Genomic DNA, 14819 nt, shown 5'->3' on the forward strand with positions numbered 1-14819 from the left:
CTCCTACATCAAAAAATACACCAGAAACAGAAAACCAGCACAGCAAGAAAAGTGCTGGGGTGGGGTGTAGAACCTGCTGTGCTAGTTTTCTATTTGCATGAAGAGTTTAAAAAATGCTAAGGAACATAAAATGCAGGGATCTGTAGTCTGAAGTGGTGTAGTCTAAGTCCCTAGTGAAAATTAATTGCCCCTTATGTGGACCACGCCTGATCAGTCTGCGTTAGACTGGGGTCTTCCTTTATCTATTTCTGTTGTCCACATTCCATGGAGATCAACTTGTCTAGAGTTTGCGTCCAAAGCGGAGGACAGGAATTTCAGCCGCGAGGCACCAAACACGGGCCTCACCATAAAAGCGTAGCGAAGCTCACATTGGAAACCACTCTCTTGCCCCGGTCGGCTCGCCAACCTCTGCTTCCCTTTAACCCCTGTCTTGCCACGCGCCCTTTATTACCCCTCCGACAATTATTTAATTTTTCAAAAAGCCCTCCATCGGGCTGTGCGCCTCCCCTTTAAGACTCGGGGCGGTTGCACCGAGAGGCTTCATGAATGGAGGCACGTGACCCAAACATCACGTGACGCGTCCGTGAGCGGCGGCGGCAGCGGCGGACCCCGGACTCTCGGTCCCTCCGTGCGTGGCGCTCTCCCCGCTCCCCGCCCCGGCCCCCCCTCCGGCGGCACCGAGCGGAGGGTGAGCGATTGCGCCTGCACCTGAGGCTGGTCTGCCCCCTCTTGTCGTACGGGGAGGGAATGCTAGTGTGTCCCCCCCTCCACGAGGGAAGGAGCAGAGAAAGAAAAGAGAGAAGCGGAGGGAATTAAAAAAAAAAGGGGGGGGGGGATCTGAGGTGCAATCGAAGACGCTTCGGGGGTGGGGAGCCCCATCCGATTTTTCCTGGGAATCTGGAGGTTTATGGAGTTCAGTGTTTCTTTCTCTGTCTTGAAAAAAAAAGACTCCTGTGTTTTGATGTCCTCGGGTGGGGTGTGGGCTTGTAATGGTCGCGAGGCGGCCAACTCCCCCCATCCCCACCCCCCATATGCTTTTTTTCCTGCTGAGGATTTTTTGGCGGGCGCGGTGTTGTGGGCTCGGTGGGCTGAGGTGTGTTCCCCGTACGATTCTCGCCTCTCCTTTCTCTTTTTCTTTCTTCTCTGATCCCGGACTTCATTTTGCCCTGTTGACAGGTGGGTTTCCTTATTTGTCTCGAGTGAAGATTATGAGGGGGTGGGGGTGGGAGAGGCGATTTTATTCCACGCGTTCCTTCATTCACTTCCCCCCGTGCTGGCGTGACTCCTGATTTAGTTGATATATATTTAAAAATAATTAGTTTGACGTAGCGCGACGGCCCCTCCCCACTTATTTTTGTGTGTGTTTTGTAAGACTGATGTGACACCCCCCCCCCCGTTTACCTGTGGAGGGGTGGTCGTTGCCCCCTGCTCAGTTGTGGCTCTGTGTGTCTCCTGAGATGTGCAGTCATGTCTGCCAACGTTAAAGGGCTGGTCTTGCTGACTCATCAGGTGTCTGGGGCAGGGAGGAAGGGGAAAAGTGTATGCGGGATGGAACTTGGGGTTTGCGGAGGCTGAGAGAGGGCATGCAGGATGAGGAAGTCTGGACATCCTATTTCTTCTTCTAATGCAGTGTTTGGTGTGCAGAACCTGGACACTGCTGACTCATCAACATGAGGTCACCACTAGGTATATGCTGTGCAGAGGGAAGTGGGGGTTTCTCGGGGGCTGGTGGGTCCTGGTGAAAAGGCCAATTTACAAAAGAATCTGTGACAGTAGATTTGCTGACTCATCTTCTGGCAGGGTGATAAGGCAGAAAAGGGTCAGGTTGCAGGCGATAATAGAGAATGGAGTTTACTGGAGCGTCTTTTCTCTGACATGTGCAGCTTTGCAAGCATATGTCACAAAGCATAGATGCACAAAGAGTGACAGAGAACGGAAGTGTTCAGGGGAAAGGATGCTTGTCAGAACTTTGAGAGACCCTTACACGTTTTCCTCTGTATGTGTGGTACGTCTGTTTTGTTTTGTTTTTACAGTGGGAGGGTGAGCTTTGGTTGCGTTTTTGCCTGTGTACCTGCAGGCCTTCTGTTTTGGCTTGTTTCATAATTAGCCTCAGTAAAATCACTCTGTTGACATTGCTCCTTCTGTTCTTGTCTATGCATTTGACATTTTCAAGGGCTCTGTGAAGGAGGTTAGCATGTGGCCCCATGGATGGGTACAGAGATTCAGATCTGTTTAATATACCTTTTGAAGGTCTTTGTTGATTTGAGCAGCACAGCACGTAGATGCAACAAGTGCAGGCTGTCCTCTGCTGAGTCCTTAGTGGGAAGTCCCCACAGTAAAGCTAGCTCGAGCATGCTGTCATCTACAGTCAAAAGTCTGGAGGGCAGCTTGTCCTCCACCAGTCTGATAGTGGTTTAGCTGTGAGGGGATGGGCAATCTAATTAGTATGACTTAGATGTGCAAAAGACTGTCATGAAGGTTGTTATGCTCTCTGTGTAATGATAACTTGCCTGGGTCTGATGTATTTTGACACTGACACCAGCATGGACTTTTCCTTGAGATACGAAAGCAGAAAAGCTGTACAGTTATTTTTTAAAAACTCATCTACTCCCTGATCTGTGAAAAGTTAATTCAGACCCTAACAGGCACATGCATAATATCCCAGTCTCTTTATGTTTTTCTCTTTGGCACTGTTCTTTCGTGTGTGTTTTGCTTTTCTTTTTCTTTCTAGAAAAATTAATGGATCTCATAACGTAATACAAGTCCAAGCTAAGTGAATAGAGGGAAGGTATTTAGTAAAAGTGCTTAGTTTTGAAACGCAGCTTCCTGCAACTAGGTGTCCTCAGGTATGAGAAACAGTGTGGCACGCTTCTTCCTCTGCAGGATGAACTGTGGCCCTGGGAAATGGTTTCTCCTTGGTTTTACAGCACCAGGCGGGAGATGCAGTTGTCTTGTTTACTATTCTAACGTCTTGGACTCTGCAGCATGGACAGTATATGCTCCTCTGGCTGTATTTGATTATTGCAATAACTGACAAAGCTTGTGGCCAATAGGAAACTAGCTTTACATGATAAGAGCAAGATAAAGATAATTATAAGGATGTGTCAGATCAGTTCAGTCTCTTGATTTGTCTGTCCCTCTGAGTAAAAGGTGCGTTCATGACATACTTTGAATGTAAGCATATTGGGGAGACTCTGCCAGGGGCCACTCATGTCTGCTTTGCGGAAGCAAGATTCTTTGGTGTGACCACTTGTTGCTGGAGACTTTACAGTGTAAGCAGCTCCTTTTAGATTCCTTGACCAGGTTAAGTTCTTTAGCAATGGGATCCAAATGTATAGAAAGACTTTTGAGACCCTACATGTAGGTGAGCTTAACTGCAAGGTCGTGAAGGTGGCAGTTTCTAGAACCATGAACATGCAGAGGGGTGCAGTGCAGGACTGCAGCTGCTGTCTAGTGTAGTTGCTGAAAAGCCTCCCACTGCAGGATCTTCTCCAGTTTGTTATCGTCCTGTCCGTTGCATTTCTCATCCTTTACAGCTGGGCTTCCCAGTGATGGAGCTGTTCCTGGCTGACTTTGATGCTAGAATGGGTGACGACACCATATTTACGCTAGTTTGATGGCACAGCTTTGTGAATCAAGAATGTTGAGAATGAGGCCTGTGTTGAATCATGCGCTGTGCTGTCAGCTCTGTTGTGAGCAAAGAATTGGCGGCGCTTGTGCTGAGTGCAGGACTTTTGAGTCCTAGCAAAATGTGTTGAGGCTGCACTTTTTCCCTTTGCAGTCGTCGCACTTGGCACTTTCCAGTGCGATCTTTCTTCGGGAAGCTGTCAAAAAGCTGAGAAATCAGCAGTCTAGGGAGTTAGACCAAGTTTGTCTCTGTCTGGATGCCAGTTCTCTCTGGTTGTCCTCTTTGCAGGCTGTTAATAAGGCCTGTTTCTGTGATCAGTAGGTCGGGACTGTGGAAGGTCTTATGAGCCTGGTGCTTGAGAACAAAAAGAGCAAGTGTGGTTAGTGTGCTGTCTCCTAGTTTCCCTGCTAGCCAGTGAAACCATACATTTTACCTAGGAGGAAGTACTACTGAAAATGATGCTTTTTCCTAATGAGCATGCGTGGGATTGTAGTCCTTGCTGTTTAAAATAATCTTTGTAGCTTTTCCTTGGGACAAACTCAATACGTCATATTTATTGTTAAAGAATATAAGCTCATTAGCCCTTAATATATAAGAGAGGGTGTAGATACCTCACAGGCTGAGACTTTGGACTTTCATTTCTAGTAATCTTCTGCAGTAATTTCCCAGTTTGCAAGGAGGGGCAAGTACACTTCAGAGCAGCATCTTTTTTGTGCCATCTTCTCTCTTTCTCAGTGTTAATAAGTAACTGTGCACTTTAAACTTTTAACTGCATTTGTGTTAGACCCTTGTGGCACTCAACATCTATATTGTCCGTTGGGTTGCCATTTCCAGGTGGGGACTGGAGATCTTCCGGAATTACTGCTAATCCCCAGACAATAGAGGTTTTCTCACATGGAGAATATGTCCACCTTGGAGGGGAGATTTTGTGGCATTATAACCTGCCGTGGTCCCTCCCCAAAACCTGCTCTCTCTAGGTTCTCCCCCCCACCCAATTTGCCCCCAGGTATTTCCCACCCAGGAGTTGGCAACCCTAATTGACCTCCAAGTGAACATGTTCCCTCTGATTTCTAAAGAACATCACATGGGCTGTGTGAAATTTAAGATAGCTTTTTTTGGTACTTGATTCAAGGGCAAGGTTGACATTTTGTTATATAGTTCATTTTCTTTAGAAAGTCTACAGTTTCTCTTGTGTGAGCACTAGCAAGTGACCAGATACTTTTTCTAATATCTCATGAGCAAAATCTACGATAGAAGAAGGGGTTGGATTGAAAATATCAGTGTGGTGACTGTTCTGTGAGGGTGGGGACAGTCAATACTTAATTTGCATTTCTGCTGCTTGTAGGCATTTGGCTACATATGATTTTTAAGCAGAAAAAGGTTGGGGGAAATGAAAGCAAAAAGACTTTGCTGTCACGTATGCCCCGGCATTTATTTAACCATTACTATCTCAATTAATTTTAAAATAGTATCAGAGGCCTTTATCAAGATTTCTGTTTGGAGAGGATGGCTGTGCTACTTACTGCCCTAGCCTCTAAATTCAGGAGTATAGCAATGATTTTTTTTCATTGTTCACAAATGTCTAGGACTCCTAGGACTGCCACCTGTCCATGTTATAGACAGTACAGCACAGTGAACTAAGTGCCTTTCACTTTAAGATCAGTAATTGGTTAGAATCCTCACATCTGTTCCAAAGGAAAAAAAAATAAGTTGGTGGGTCCCCCTAGTAAGGCAGTGAGGACTGACAGTGTTACAGTAAGGTAAGCCTTTAATCAGTGACCACAGCCATGTCCTTTGGGCATAAGCAGTTTGCTTGTCAGCATTTCCGTAGTGCTCTAGGAATAACCGAGTCGTTGCTTGCCTATTAGTGATCTTGGAAAGCGCTGAAGCCATCCCTTCTGGGGGTGCTGCTGGGGGACCGTTTCTTGGCTTTTGCTGACACCAGCTTGTCTTAATTCTCTGCTATAAATGTGAACTGATGTTTTATGCATTTAACAAACAAGAACATGGGCTGTGGGGGAGATGCATTTATTATGCCATGTAAGTGCTGATGTGCTTAGTGGGAGGTAGATGTAAAGACTATCCCTGTCTGAAGGCACATAGTGACTTCTCTACCACCAACACAGCCCTGGTCACAACAGCAGGTTTTCTTCTTTCCTAGGGAATAGCTGTGGCTTCTGAGTTGTTCCAGAGGAGCACCTAAAGGTAGAGTACTCAACTAATACCTATAGTGTATGGGGTGGAAGGGAGATGTTTTAGAATATTTATCACTCACAAGACACAGTTCATGTCTTGCTTGGGATCCCTGTTTTTCTTTAGAAGGTAGATGGTCTTAAATACAGTTCGAGGTTAAGTTTTTAGGAATGGGTTTTGCTTTGGTTGTGGGACAGTGTTGGGTCGTTTTGTGTTGTTCAAGTTAGCCACAGGAAACACAAGGCCTGGTAAACGTGCTTATTTCTGGATACCTCGGAATGATTAAAAGCAGCATAATGTTTCATTGCATAACATGCTGGGAGTGCCAGATTTTGTCTGGTGAATGTTTCCTTTTTGTGGTGCCACTTGCTCATTGCTGGTTTGAAACTAGGAAAAAAAGTGGTTCCAATAACATTTTAGAGGTGATAGTCCATTAACAAATATTACAGCTTGTACTTGGCAGTAAAAGTTTGCTCACAAATGTACTTAGTGTCCCAGAGAGGTTATGTTCTTTGTGAATTGTGGCATTGTAATGCAAAATGTTATCCCCCTTAGACTTATACAACAGACACTGAAATTATGAAATGTGAAAGCATCATCAATGTGGTTTTTTAATTAGCTTTCTGATTCCTGATCCTTAAGTATAAACTTACATTTCCGTGCTTATTTACGAAACCATCACTGTGAGACTATTGAGAACCTTAAACTGAAAAGAGTCCACAGTAGGCACAGATTTCCCTGGTGATGCCACATGTTCCGGGAGTTTGGAATAATGTGACGTGATTACAGTAGCAAACTAATGGAGTGACTTTGCATAAACGTGCTTGACTTTTATAGTTCTACGTTTTAAAAATGGTAGATGGGTTTATGAATCCAATTTTTTTGTTGGCTAGAGACAGGAGAAAGTTAGAGCAATCGAATATGGAGAAGTAATGCTTTAATGATTGGAAATTCACCCAGCAAATCTTTCATTTTGTACTGGTTATGTGCTTATGTTTTGTCCCCTGATAATATGAGAATGATTAGAAAGAAACTGAGATTACTATAATTCTGATCAGGGGAGCAAGTTCTCCACTCAGCAGCCAAATCCCACAATCTGCATTGTGTGCTGTAACAACGCAGTTCTCTTGGCATCTGTGTGTTCTCCAACATTACCTTTTTCCCCCCTCCCCACCCTTGCTGTTCAGCTTTCCAGACAAAAGACAGAATCGGTCCACTCTTATGTACCAGGTTCTGTCATAAGGTAGTTTTTTGGGGGGCGGGGGGCGGGGATGTGAGTCCCTCCATGTCTTTCTAAAGTCTGTGTGGTTCCTGACAGTCCATGTAAGTTTGGACCACAGTAGAGAAAGTGGCATAGTCTGTTGCTGTTTTCCTGCCGGGTTGTACTCTAAGGCGTGTTCTGTGAGCAAGGCTGCTAGTATGCTGAGTCAGCATGACTGGCTCGGCACAGCCGTACAGGACCCTGGCTGCCAAGCTATTTTTAAATGTAGTTTCATCCTGCTCTGGCTCCTCCCAGGGTTCTTAATCCTCCCCTCCTGCCCTTCCATACTATTTGCCTCTGTTTTATAGGGAGCTGTGGAACTGACAAGGACAGAGGTGGTCAGGAGCTCTTGTAAGTCTCTTGATTTGGCTTATGCTGGGTAGAGCACATGGGAACTAGTTCCCGTAGGGAGCCCTGCCCACTTTCTCTGCCAAGTTGATGGGCCAGATAAGTAGGTATCTGTGACTGAGTGCTGTAGGAATTGAGTGTGGCAGTAACCTCTGACTTTGCATTCTGTTCCTTGCAGAATCTGACTGCAAAGGCTTGCGTGTTATGACGACCCCCAACAAAGGAAACAAAGCCTTGAAGGTAATGGCACAAAACTGAGGCTTGGCTGTGAATGCACATTCCTTGAGCTTCAGTGATATGTGTGCTTATTGCTGTCCCTGCAGGTGAAGAGGGAGCCAGGTGAGAATGGGACCAGCTTGACAGATGAAGAGCTGGTGACCATGTCTGTGCGGGAGCTGAACCAGCATCTGCGGGGCTTGTCGAAGGAGGAGATAATCCAGCTCAAGCAACGCCGGCGGACCCTGAAGAACAGAGGCTATGCTGCCAGCTGCCGTGTCAAGAGAGTGACACAGAAGGAGGAGCTGGAGAAGCAGAAGGCGGAACTTCAGCAGGAGGTGGAGAAGCTGGCCTCCGAGAATGCCAGCATGAAAATGGAACTTGATGCCCTGCGCTCCAAGTACGAGGCACTGCAGAACTTCGCCCGGACCGTGGCCCGGAGCCCTGTCACCCCTGCCCGGGGACCACTTGCTTCAAGCATGGGGCCCCTTGTGCCTGGCAAGGTTGCCACCACCAGCGTCATCACAATAGTGAAATCCAAAACGGACACCCGGTCTTAGTGAAACGAGCACCGCCTGGGCTTGTGTGTGCAGGGCAGATAGGCACAAAGCTCATCCGGAATCCCCAAAGCACAACCCTCTCACCCAGATGGTCCAGCCACACAGGCACATGCTGGCCTGCTTGTCACTGCAGTCCCCTTGTTTTTAGCTTTGTTCTGGTTGATGTGACTAATGGTAATGCAACCCTTCTGTGTGAGCAGAACCTTCCGCCCAGGGTATTCTGGGAAAAGAAACTGAAGGACCTCCATATCTTAGCCAAAGGGATTTTCAGCAGCATAGAGTAGATTCTTGGGGGGTGGAATAACCCAAAAAGAGGAGGGAAGAGGTCAGAGAAAATTGGGAGACCTGCTCTGCTGTCAGTATCTTCTGATGATTTATACTATTCTTCCAGGGTTGTGTGTCAGCTGTCCAATCTGCTGCTTGTAAATTGCTTGATATCAGTGACTACAATGGGGGTAGTTTGTGTAACCATTTTTATATTAACATCTAGTCGCGCCTCTTGTGTTGAAAGGTGGAATTCCGTGGGACTTTTCCTGAAGCGGGAGGGAAAGGGCAAAACTGCAGTTTCCTGGTGCTTGTGCTGCAGAGAAGGGAAAAGAGACAAGAATGGGCACTGTATTAACCTGCGTCGGGAAGAAGGCAGGCTGTACCATGGTGACTACAGGCCAGTTTTGTGCCTAATGTGTTGCACTGATCAAGACCAAAATCACTAGTTGTTTCATGTGTTTGCAGAGTATCAAGTGTCTCTAGTGTGATGGTTTACACAACCAGTTTATGTGGTTTAAATAGCCCTTTATTTAAGAGAGAAACGTTCATTTTAAGAATCATGGAATCTAAGTTTTCAAACCTAAAATTGGACAAAACTTGTATTGGATAGTCTCCTTTTTAACCTGAGAGGGTGAGAATATTTGATTGTTGTATTCTCGGAGGCATTGCTAGTTTGAAAAAGAAAGTAAATTTTAAAAGTTTCTTGCTAAGTCTTTGTGGCTCTGAGGTTGGTTTTTATAAAGAGTTATCAGACTTTTATTTATAAATAATATAGGAAAAAAAACAAAAAAAGCTAGTCCTGTTTGATATCTTTTTGCAATTGTACCAAAAGTGACTTATTCTTGAACTCCTCACCTGCTTCTTTTGTGCTCCTGTTGTGTTGAGTTGTCTGTGCTCTGAGGTCTTGTGTGGCGCTGTGATGTGATGGTGCCAATGGCCAACTTTGCTGTGTGGGTGTCTTGTGAGCATTCTTTTTGTGTTTGCTTTTCCTGTGCGGAGTGCAGAGGTTTTGTTGGGCATTTCCTGAAGGTCCTGCCTCCTGGAACGATTACCCAGTCAGAGGAAATGGCTTCCCAGGTTACTGAGGGCTGAGGTCAGTCTGCTCATCTGAGGTGTAATCAGAACTGTTTGAGGACAGCTGGCAGACAAGTACTGCATTCAATTATGTCAAAGCTCTCAGTTTGCTTCCTTGATTATGCTTGATCTGTCCAAAGATTAAACCCACTGTTAGAAGTGGGGGTTGAATAGGCCATTTATTGAAGATGGGAGCAGTGTTAACTTAGAGCTGGCCTATGTATATTATTTCTGTTGGTACACTCTTGGGCAGGGTTCTTCTGTAGCTGCCACTACACTCTTTTCCTTTCTTTCCTTTGGCATATTTGCAAATTCTTAGGAAGGTGAGCAGGACGTGATATAAAGGCTAAGGTATCTGTGGTGGTCAGTGTGACCCAGGAAAGTTCAGTTTTGCAGTTCTGTCTATTGGATGTTTAGAAAGTATCACAGGAGTCCTAGTCCCTGCATTTGGTAAAGGAGCTCTGACTGCTCTTGGCTATCATTCAACAGCCAATCTCTTTTGATTGGAAAGGAGAGGCTGTACCTTCTGTGTTGCTATCCAGAAGCAGTTGGTGGTCTCCTTATTGAGAGGAAACATGTTGTGCTCAGTTTGTATTAGTTAAAATGGTTACAGGTGGGCATTTAAAAATTGAGGCTTTGCAGGCAAAACAGTTGCTTTTAGAGCCAGCACAGTGAGTGATTGCTAGCGAGCTCTCAAAAGATGGTAGAGAAAATGAGTTCAGAGTTTCTTGTACGCACCTTTCGTGTGTGCTAGATAAACCGTGATCACCCTCAGTTTTTTGACTGACCATAGCCTGATCCTGAGTTGTAGAATCTAGAATACCTGCAGAGTTTAGAAATGTATATGGATTATGTTGGGCAGCACAGAGCATGACAGCTTTTCAGAACTGTAACACTGTCAGCTTTGATGTTAACAGAGCAGTTGGATCTCATGGCTACATCACTGGGGAAAAACTTCATGTATATACAAAGAAAGGGTGTCAGATACAACGGAGATGGAGAAACAAATCTCAGCTTAGCAGATCCCCAAACACAATATCCAGTGATTACATCAGAAGTGTTTCTCCTCAATTGGATGAAACACTTCTCACTCCTCAACATGTCAAAGCTTGGGCAGGACAATACTTACATGGGTGACAGGGGGAAAAAGAGAGCTTTAAAAGAGCATAGATATATTGCCAAAGTTCTCTCCCTGGTGCTTGCTGTCTCTCTTTGAGTTCATACGTATGCCACCGCCTTAGAGGAGTCAATGGAAGTTTTTCTGCTGTGGAACAAGGTCTGCATTTTCCCATCTTCACTCCTCTGTCGACCTGTATACCTGACTCTGAATCCAGCAGAGCTTTGCTTCTTCTCTCCCACCCACTCATGTTTTGTGCACATTTCTGGAATTTTTTTTTAAATCAGGCAATTGACATGACTGTCCACTGAAACATTTATTCTTGGTATTCTTTAAAAACAAATGGAACATGCTGCTCTAGGCTGCTGCTAGTGGGGAGGCAGTAGATCTGTGTGTGCTGCAAGGGCTAGCCATTTAACAGTCTGTACATTTGGATTCTACTGGAAGTACAACTATTATCTCTAAAGCTTTATTTAGTTTGGAACCTAGTACAGAAAAGAGATAAAGGCAGATCCACTGTGAGCTCCTGGCTCAAGATATGTCTGTATAGTCCTCTGCTGTGAACTCTTATCATTGCACACTTGCTGCTTGAAATGGTAGGCTGAGGCTCCTTCCTCTCACTTGATCTCCTTGTTAACATCCCATCTAGCCTTTTGCCATGCCTTGACATGCTGGGGGTACTTCTGTGATGCTCTCTGTACCTGTATACTGCAAATGTGCAAAGGGGAACTTGGGAATAAGCTGCAAAGAGAGGGGGGAAGGGACAAGGGACTCTGGTTTGGACACAAGTTTGCCTTGGCTGAAGATTCTACCCAAATTCTACCCTGTTTTACTTCCTGTACATTTAGAAGGAACAGGTAAGGGGGCTACGGCTGGGGCATATATTAACAGGTCTTGGCGAGGCCAAAACCTTTCTCAGCCACGACCAGTAGGTTTTAAAATCTGAAAGTGATTGAGCTTTGTAGGGTATATGGAGGATCCTGTGGGCCAGGTTGAAGAGGAGACCACAGAGGTACTGAGGAGACCCCAGGCCAATGACAGAAAAGTTAGAAAACTTTGGAAATAAGTATTGTTCTATCTGGAGTTGCTGCGGCCAGAGCATTCCTGCCTTTCACTATTTCTTATCTCTCTGCCTTTCTAGACACATCCCTCTTCATCCTTAAGCTATGTATTTTCTTCCCTCCATTGCCCTCTATCTTCTAGTCCTTGCCAAAGAAATCCAAATTCTGTGAAAACCAAACAGTTGTAATCTGAGTAAGCAATATTTATGCACACTTGTCAGACTTGTAGAACACAGTAGCACATAACCTGGGCTTTCTGATCACCAAATTTGCGAAGGAAGGTGTGGGCACTAAAATTATTGTAGATTTCCTGATCTGTGAATTGCACAAATGGAATTATGATCCTGGACTGTTGAGCTCAATCATAGCAATTCTATTCTTGTTTTTTGACCGAAAGAATCTGCCTCTCTGTTGCACAGTGGTGTACTTGCTTACAGCCCCAGGGAAAGCAGTACAATGATACTTGCGATGGTCCCATACTTTGGCATTTTAAATGCAGCTTGTGTGTTAATGTGCTTTGTAGGGCTCCCTTTCTAGGGTATAAATAACTCTTCAGCAAAATGAATAGTTCAGATTTCCATGTTGGCTCTCTTGAAACGAACGCTGTCATGGTCATATCACTCTAAACACATTTTAACTGCTCCCTGGAGTTGGCTGGGCTTCCATTGCTGCTTCCTTTTAATGAGTTGTTTACTTCTCTGTTAGATTTCAGCTAATGTTAGATGTTTCCCTGTTGCAAATCTCCCCTTTAGAATTGTACCTCTTTCTGCTTTCAAGGCTTCAGAAGTGTGAAGATGTCTGCAGTCAGGTTGCTGAAATTATAGGTGCTTAACCTCATAGTGTATATCTGGCGTGTTTGCCTTTGGAACATTTAAGGGACTGAAATTCAAATGGGGAATCTTCCAGCTCCCAGGGACCCTTTGCAGCTTCCCCCTTCCCCCATCCCTTTTCAGTGTGTCTGCTTCTACTATTCCTGGGTTCCTCCTGTGTTCCTCCCATCCCAGGTGCCTCTCTTAACCCCTTGCCCTTGATTTCTCTCTGGTATATAGCATTCAGAGTGTGATGGTTCTTGTTTTAAGGTGCTTGTTTGTTTGGTTTTCCTGCTGTGAAGAGTGTTGTGTTTTTAGTTCTCCTTTCTTTATGGGGCATTTTGTTTGATGCGACAGGTGAGGGAGCTTTTCTTTCAACCTGGCTGCAGAGCAAACCTGTGAAGTGTAATTCTGCCCACATGTGGCTGACTTGTGCCGGGGGTCGGGTGGGGGCTTGTTTATGTTGTGGTGAACTGTGTAAAAGTGATCTCTTGAATTATAAAATGATTACTGCTTCCCCTCCAGGGAAAAAAAGAGCAACCGGAACACTGCAGGCTAGGAGCCAGGATACTTGCCATTTGGGCATGGAGACTGCTCGGAGTTTGCACTTAGAGCATGTGCTCTTGGGGATGGGTGTGCACAGGTGTGCCCGCATGTGCAAATAAGACACTGCATTTCTGGTATTTCTTGTGTCAGTATTTGTGGAGGGGTTGGGTGCCCTTTATATATTTGGCACACTCCAAAGAAGTTTCAATATGGCATTTCTTTGTATCACCTACAAACAAAACCTTTGCATACTGATGAAGGTGTGTGAATCGTATGTAAGCTCTAGTGGTACGTTGCTTTCCTTCTTACTGCAAAATGGATGAATTAACTGACAGATGCCTTTGTGCATTTTCCTGATGTCTCAACTCTGTCTGTGGTAGTAAGAACAAATTCTGTTTCACAGGAATATTTATTTCCTGTTTCGTAACATATCTGCTTCCTCTGATAAAACAAAGAGGAGCTGGGGCTGCAAACTCAGTATGCTCCTCCTCATGTACAGAGACCAGGACAAGATCTTATAGCAATCTAGCTGTGAACTTTTGACAAGTTCTTCCACATAGGGAAGATGATTCTTCTCCTTTCTCTGACCCTTTAACTGATGTATATGAGCACTGGATGCTTGTGACTGTTAACTGTGTGAATGAGAGAAATTGTGCAGCTGTTGAGTGAATAGTCTCCTTATTCCCAAAGAAGGTAAGTTACTGCCTGGCTAGGGTAAGAGGAGTTGTGATCCCAAGGTGGTGTGAAACCAAATTCTAATTGTCCTCACCCTCACCTGCAGTTTGCTCTGAGCTTATTACACCCTTTGCCAAACTGGAATGTTATGGAGAAACAAGCAGAAAGTATTCCGAGCACTTAATAGGCTGAGGACAGCTTCTTCCCACCTTAAAGGTGTGGAGGATGTGGTCCTTGCAAGATATTGGTGAGAAATTCACTGCTGCTTTTAAACGTTTCTTAAAAGGGGAAGATGAATATTTTGATTTAAAAGAATGTCCGAAGCTAATAAAACTGAAGATGAATTCCATGTGCCAGGGGTGTAATAGCATATTGTCAAGTCCTGGAGCTCTGCTATACAACAGTGGAGCCCAACTAATTAATCAGTATTTATTGCTAAATTATTGTCCTTTTTAAATCTGTAGATATCTGATAACTGTGGGGAATTTGTTGACACAGCCCCAGTGGAGGTGTTGTTAATTTATTTATGTATATAGTGTATGTTTGTTGATATGAAACATTCTTTATTTTGTATATGACCAATAAACATCTTTAAAGAGGCTGGTCCCTATCCTGTTACTGATCAGCTTTGGGTTGGCAGATTTGTTTCCCCATGCTGATTGAAGCTCTTCAGGTATGACAGTTAGCATGCAGTGAAGAGCAACTTTCTTTCCTGCTATGAAAAACCAAAGTGGTTTCCTGTTCTGAGTACTAGGGACTTCCCAGATGATCTGTTTTAGCACAATGCATGTTATTGTCCTTTTTGCCATAAGTAATTCAAATGAAATTCTGTAATGGAGGGTATTTTCCCTTCTACTGGAAGTGCTACTTGACAAGCAAAAAGGAAGAAGTAGCATATCTAGTATTGGCATTCTGCCTGTTAGGTGATGTCATTCAGGATGGCAACACAATCTTGCATGTACTTTTAAAAAAGAATAGTCTTGTTCCCAGTGGCATGGGGTGTTCCCCCAATGTGCTGGAATAATTTCTCTACTTCTAAAAGATTATCCCTTTCCACATTACCA

The 14819-nt window shown here is 44.7% G+C and overlaps 1 protein-coding gene across 6 annotated transcripts; it reads left to right on the forward strand.

The window, feature by feature from the left end:
* Nucleotides 1–576: 576 nt before the first annotated feature.
* On the forward strand, nt 577–14354 carry MAFG (MAF bZIP transcription factor G). Of its 6 annotated transcripts, none has more exons than XM_048490207.1 (4): nt 577–688; nt 5790–5833; nt 7609–7670; nt 7754–14354. In XM_048490207.1, exons 3-4 carry the CDS (start codon nt 7635–7637, stop codon nt 8204–8206), a joined length of 489 nt encoding a protein of 162 aa, XP_048346164.1. In that variant the 5' UTR covers nt 577–688; nt 5790–5833; nt 7609–7634; the 3' UTR covers nt 8207–14354. The 6 variants fall into 6 exon arrangements, with proteins under 6 accessions (XP_048346164.1, XP_048346166.1, XP_048346168.1 ...); XM_048490208.1 differs by lacking the exon at nt 577–688 and adding an exon at nt 1066–1176; XM_048490209.1 differs by lacking the exon at nt 5790–5833 and having other exon boundaries at nt 590–688.
* The last annotated feature ends 465 nt before the right edge of the window (nt 14355–14819 follow it).

The sequence above is a fragment of the Sphaerodactylus townsendi genome, linkage group LG03 (assembly GCF_021028975.2).
Source record: "Sphaerodactylus townsendi isolate TG3544 linkage group LG03, MPM_Stown_v2.3, whole genome shotgun sequence".
NCBI lineage: Eukaryota > Metazoa > Chordata > Lepidosauria > Squamata > Sphaerodactylidae > Sphaerodactylus > Sphaerodactylus townsendi.

Bases quoted from the DNA above. Each gene is read 5' to 3' on its own strand.
- MAFG (XM_048490205.1), top strand. From the start codon at position 990: ATGGTCGCGAGGCGGCCAACTCCCCCCATCCCCACCCCCCATATGCTT. The intron at 1,177-7,608 runs GTGGGTTTCCTT...TGTTCCTTGCAG, and splicing joins TCATTTTGCCCTGTTGACAG to AATCTGACTGCAAAGGCTTG. The intron at 7,671-7,753 runs GTAATGGCACAA...CTGTCCCTGCAG, and splicing joins AAGGAAACAAAGCCTTGAAG to GTGAAGAGGGAGCCAGGTGA.